The 4,870-nt window shown below is 71.5% G+C and overlaps 2 protein-coding genes across 2 annotated transcripts in view; both read right to left on the bottom strand.

The window, feature by feature from the left end:
• MTA2 (metastasis associated 1 family member 2) overlaps window positions 1-246 on the bottom strand; it is a 7,286-nt gene extending 7,040 nt beyond the window's left edge. Inside the window, exon 1 of the mRNA XM_026055994.1 lies at window positions 32-246. Within this exon, the coding sequence (XP_025911779.1) occupies window positions 32-59 (28 nt within the window). The 5' untranslated portion in view covers window positions 60-246. The remainder of the gene's footprint in view (window positions 1-31) is intronic.
• A 141-nt stretch (window positions 247-387) lies between these two features.
• The window catches only part of EML3 (echinoderm microtubule associated protein like 3), an 8,126-nt gene continuing 3,643 nt past the window's right edge, over window positions 388-4,870 (bottom strand). Inside the window, exons 7-15 of the mRNA XM_026055993.1 lie at window positions 4,798-4,869; window positions 4,026-4,157; window positions 3,881-3,948; window positions 3,707-3,798; window positions 3,528-3,625; window positions 2,816-2,903; window positions 2,632-2,730; window positions 1,991-2,121; window positions 388-685 (exon numbers count right to left, since the gene is read on the bottom strand). Of these exons, the coding sequence (XP_025911778.1) occupies window positions 479-685; window positions 1,991-2,121; window positions 2,632-2,730; window positions 2,816-2,903; window positions 3,528-3,625; window positions 3,707-3,798; window positions 3,881-3,948; window positions 4,026-4,157; window positions 4,798-4,869 (987 nt within the window). The 3' untranslated portion in view covers window positions 388-478. The remainder of the gene's footprint in view (window positions 686-1,990; window positions 2,122-2,631; window positions 2,731-2,815; window positions 2,904-3,527; window positions 3,626-3,706; window positions 3,799-3,880; window positions 3,949-4,025; window positions 4,158-4,797; window position 4,870) is intronic.

The raw sequence follows: 4,870 nt of genomic DNA, 5'->3' as shown, positions 1-4,870 counted from the left end.
CGCGCTCCCGCGGCCCCGGCCCCCCGCTCACCGCCGACGCGGTACATGTTGGCCGCCATGGCCGCTCGCTCGGCCGCGCTACCCCCGGGCCCGGCCCGGCCCGCGCTTCATCGCCTCCCGCTCCCGCCGCCTCCGCACCGGCACGACCCGCTCGGGCGCCTCCGGAGCGGCCTCGGCGCCGCCTCGGGCCCTTCCGGAGCGCGCTCGGGCCTTTCCGGAAGCGGCTCGGGAAGCTTCGCCGCGGCCTCGGGCACTTCCGGGAGGGGCTCGGGACTGTCCGGCGGCGGCGGCTCGGGCTCTTCCGGCAGCGGCGGGCCGGAAGCGGGGCCAGGGCCGGAAGCGGGCGCGGGGCGGCGGCGGCGCAGGGAGCAGACGGAGCCACCCGGTCCCAAGGCTTTATTGGTGCCTGTCACAGTGCGTGCGGCGCCTTAACGGGGGGCCGCGGCCCTTGGTCCCTGGCGGGGCGGCGGTGGCACCGCTAGCGGGGCTCCTCGCCGTCCCCGGTGCCATCGTTGTCGGTGCCGGTGCCGTCGGCGGAGAGGGAGCGGCGGCACGGGCCGCCCAGCACCCGCCACTGGAAGATGCTGGTGTCCTTCCCGCCCAGCGACACCAGGTGCACGTCGTCGTGGCTGAACCGCACGTTGGTCACGTGGCTCCCGTGGCCGCCGTACACGTGGCTCGGCGCCTGCGGGCGACCCGCTCCACATCGGCGTCGGCACCGGCACTACCGGCGGCAACGGCACCACCACTGCCGACAGCAACGGCACTGCCAACGCCAACGGCACTGGCACCGCCAACGGCACCAACCGGGACTGACCGGGGTGGCCACAGTGCCCCTGACCCTCCTGGGACGGCCCAGCACCCACCTGCGCCCCGCACACACGTGTGTGGGTACGTGTACGCGGGGGCCGGACTGGTGTGTGCCGCCCCCGTGTGTGCACATGTGTGAACACGTGCTCATGGGCAGCGTGCCAGAGGTTCCCCTGTGTCCCTGCACGCGTGTAGACACGTGTACAGGGCATCTGACCGTGTCCTGGGCTCTGCTGTGCACACGCACTTGTGAACACACACACGTGTCTCCCCAGCTCCCCACACACGTGAACACACACACAAACATGTCTCCCCAGCTCCCTGCACATGTGAACACGCAGACACGTGTCTCCCCAGCTCCCTGCACATGTGAACACACACACACGTGTCTCCCTGACTCCCCATACATGTGAACACACACACACACGTGTCTCCACGGCTCCCTGCACACGCGTGCTCTCCTCCGCCCTCCCCGTGCTCCCTCCTGCCGTGTGCGTTTGTGCACCAGCCCCACGGCTCCCCGTTGCACACGCACACGCGTGTTCTCTCCATGCACACGTGTGCAGCCCCTACCTCCATGTCCAGCCTGGCTGCTCCATGTCCCCATCCCCGTGTCCCCTCTGCACCCCCCCCAATCTCTGTGTCCTCCCCATGGTCCCACGTCCCCCCCGTGTCCCCCATCCCCATGTCCCTGTGTCCCCTCTGTGTCCATCTGTGTGTCCTCATGTCCCATCCCTGTGTCCCCTGTCCCCCATCCCCCCTGGCCCCCGTGTCCCCCATCCCCATGTCCCCTCTGCGTCCCCACGTCTCTGTGTCCTCCCCGTGTCCCCTCCATGTTCCCCATCCCTGTGTCCCCCATTCCCATGTTTCCCCCAGCCCCATGTCCCTGTGTCCCCTTGTCCCCTATCCCTGTCCCCCTCTGCGTCCCCACGTCTCTGTGTCCTCCCCGTGTCCCCTCCGCGTCCCCCATCCCCGTGCCGCCCATCCCCATGTCCCTGTGTCCTCATGTCCCATCCCTGTGACCCCTCGTCCCCCATCCCTGTGTCCCCCGTGTCCCCCGTCCCCGTGTCCCCTCTGCGTCCCCACGTCTCTGTGTCCTCCCCGTGTCCCCTCCGCGTCCCCCATCCCCGTGCCGCCCATCCCCATGTTTTGCCCCGTCCCGGCGCCGTCCCGCGCGGACCTTGGCGCGGGCGCAGGGGTACTGGAAGAGATGGACCTTGCAGAAGTCGTCGGCCACGGCCACCACGCGCTCGTCGTGGGAGCGGCACAGCGAGTTGATGTCGGTGCCGTCGGAGCCGTCGGGCCACACGCCTGCGCGGGCGCCGTCAGCCGGGGGGGCGCGGAGGGGACGCGGGGGGACGCGGAGGGGACACAGAGGGGACGGGGGGGATGTGGAGGGGATGGAGGGGACAAGGAGGGGATGGAGGGGATGGAGAGGGAACGAGAAGGGACGGAGGGAATGTGGAGGGGATGGAAGGGGACATGGAGAAGACGGAGGGGACGCAGGGGACGCGGAGGGGGTGAGAAGACGGAGGGGATGGAGGGAGCAGGAGAGGACGGGAGGGGACGGAGCGGATGGAGGGATGCCGGGGGCCCATGGAGGGGACGCAGAGGGGACACGGAGGGGCGGTGGAGGGGACGCGGAGGGGAGGCAAAGGGGACGCAGAGGGGATGTGGAGGGGACGTGGAGGAGATGGAGGGGCCACAGAGGGGACATGGAGGAGATGGAGGGGACGCGGAGGGGACGTGGAGGGGATGGAGGGGACGCGGGGGGGGGGCGGCAGAGGGGACACGGAGCGGACGCGGCGGGCAGGCGCTGACCGAAGACGTGGAAGCCCAGCACGCAGGTGTAGGTGGCCCACTCGCGGTCGCGGCTCTCGAAGCGGTTGCGCAGCAGCTTGCAGCCCCCGGCGACGTCCCCTGCGCGGCGGGAAGGAGGGATGGAGGCAGGGAAGGAGGGACGGAGCCACCGGCCGGCCGGCGCCGCTGGAGCCGCCGCACTCACAGTAGAGGATCTCGTAGTCGCCCGAGTTGGACATGATGAAGCGACTGTCCTTGGACCAGTCCAGGTGCGTGATGAAGCTCGAGTGGCCCTGCGGCACGGAGCCCGTCAGCCCTGCAGGCTCCGGCACCGGAGCGGTGGGAGCGGCGGCGCCGGCGGGGACGTGGGGCCAAGCAGGGGCGTCGGAGCGAGTGGGGACACCGGAGCAAGCAGGGATGTCGGAGCAAGTGGGAGCGTTGGAGTGAGCGGGGATGTGGGACTGAGTGGGAGCACCAGAGCAAGCAGGAGCATCGGAGCAAGCGGGAGCATTGGAGCAAGGAGTGACATTGCAGCGAGCGGGAGCATCAGGGCCAAGCAGGGATGTTGGAGGGAGCGGGAGCATTGCAGCGAGTGGGAGTGTTGGGGCCAAGCAGGGACATCGGAGCAAGCAGGAATGTCGGAGCAAGCAGGACATCAGCACCAAGCAGGAGCATTGGAGCAAGCAGGAGCTTCGGAGCGAGCGGGAGCGTTGACCGGCGCGGGGATGTCGGAGCAAGCGGGAGCATTGCAGCAAGCAGGGACGTGGGGGCGAGCGGGAGCGTCGGCCGGAGCGGGACCCTCGGGAGCAAGCAGGGACACTGGAGCCAAGCGGGGGTGTGGGAGCGAGGGGGGCTGCCGGCCGGAGCAGGGCCGCGTGCCGTGCCGTGCCGTGCCGTGCCGTGCCAGGGCCGCTCACCGCGCAGCGCCCGAAGCGGCTGTACTTGCGCCCGCGCTCGCCCACGCCGTAGATGTAGATGACGTTGTCGTGGGAGCCCACGGCCAGGAACTCGCCGTCTGGGCGGGAGAGGCGGGCGGTGAGGCCGGGAACGGCGCCGGGAATGAACGGCACCGGGAACGAACGGCGCCGGGACCCACCTGGCGAGTAGCGCACCACGGAGAGCTGCTCGCCGCTGCCGTCGGCGCCGGACGCCAGCACCTGCCGCGTCTCCGCGTCCAGCACCAGCCACCTGCGGCGAGGCGGCGGGTCAGCGCGGGCGGACGCTCCGGACGCTCCGCCAGCTCCGAGCCCGCCGCTCCGCCGGGACTCACCGTCCCGTCTGCAGCCCCACGGCCACCACGTGTCCCCCGGGGTGGAAGTCGGCGCAGAGGCCGGTGTCCTGCGAGGGGGCGAGACGTCAGGGCCGGCGCCGGGGCCAGCTCCCGCTCCCGCTCCCGCTCCCGCTCCCGGCGGCACCTCCAGCGCGAGGCTCCAGGCCAGCGCGTGCTCCCGGCTGTCCCAGACGCAGAGCTGCCGGTCGTGGCCGCAGGTGAGGAAGAGGCTCCGCGACGGGTGCGTGGCCAAGCCCCAGAGCTCGTCCGTGTGGCCCTGCGGCGCCCAGAGCCCCGGTCCGTGCGCGCTCCCGCCGGGAACGGCGCCCCGGCCCCGCGCGGCCGGGTGCCCCGGGTCCGTGGATGCGCTGGCTGGGAGCAACGCCCCGGATCCGGGGTGCCCCGGCCGGGAGCGACACCCAGGATCCCTGGATCCAGGGCTGCTCTGGCCGGGAGCGACACCCAGGATCCCTGGATCCAGGGTGCCCTGGCCGGGAGCAACACCAAGGATCCCCAGATCCAGGGCTGCTCCAGCCAGGAGCGACACCCTGGATCCCCGGATCCACAGATGCTCCGGCCAGCAGCAACACCCTGGATCTGGGCTGCTCCAGCCAGAAGTGACACCCCGGATCCCCGGATTTGGGGCTGCTCCGGCCAGAAGTGACACCCCAGATCCCCGGATCCGGGGCTGCTCCAGCCAGGAGCAATGCCCCAGATCCACAGATGCTCCGGCTGGGAGCGACATCCCCAATCCCCAGCTCCGGAGCCGCTCCGGCAGGGAATGGCGCTCCCAACCCCAGCTCTGGGGCCGCTCTGTCTGGGAGCAACACCCTGGATCCCCGGCTCCGGCTCTGCTCCGCGCAGGAGTGGCGCCCCGTCTCCCGTCTCCTGTCTCCCGCCCCCGTTCCCGCCGGCACCTGGACGATGGGGGCGAAGCCGGCGGCCAGGCTGCCCCGGAGCAGCGCGTTGCGCGTGGTCCCCACCAGCAGC

This window comes from Apteryx rowi, unplaced genomic scaffold (assembly GCF_003343035.1).
Source record: "Apteryx rowi isolate R43461 unplaced genomic scaffold, aptRow1 scaffold_1289, whole genome shotgun sequence".
In the NCBI taxonomy this organism is placed as follows: Eukaryota; Metazoa; Chordata; class Aves; order Apterygiformes; family Apterygidae; genus Apteryx; species Apteryx rowi.
The sequence above is the reverse complement of the archived record's forward strand: the minus strand, read 5'-3'. Positions and strand labels throughout refer to the sequence as shown.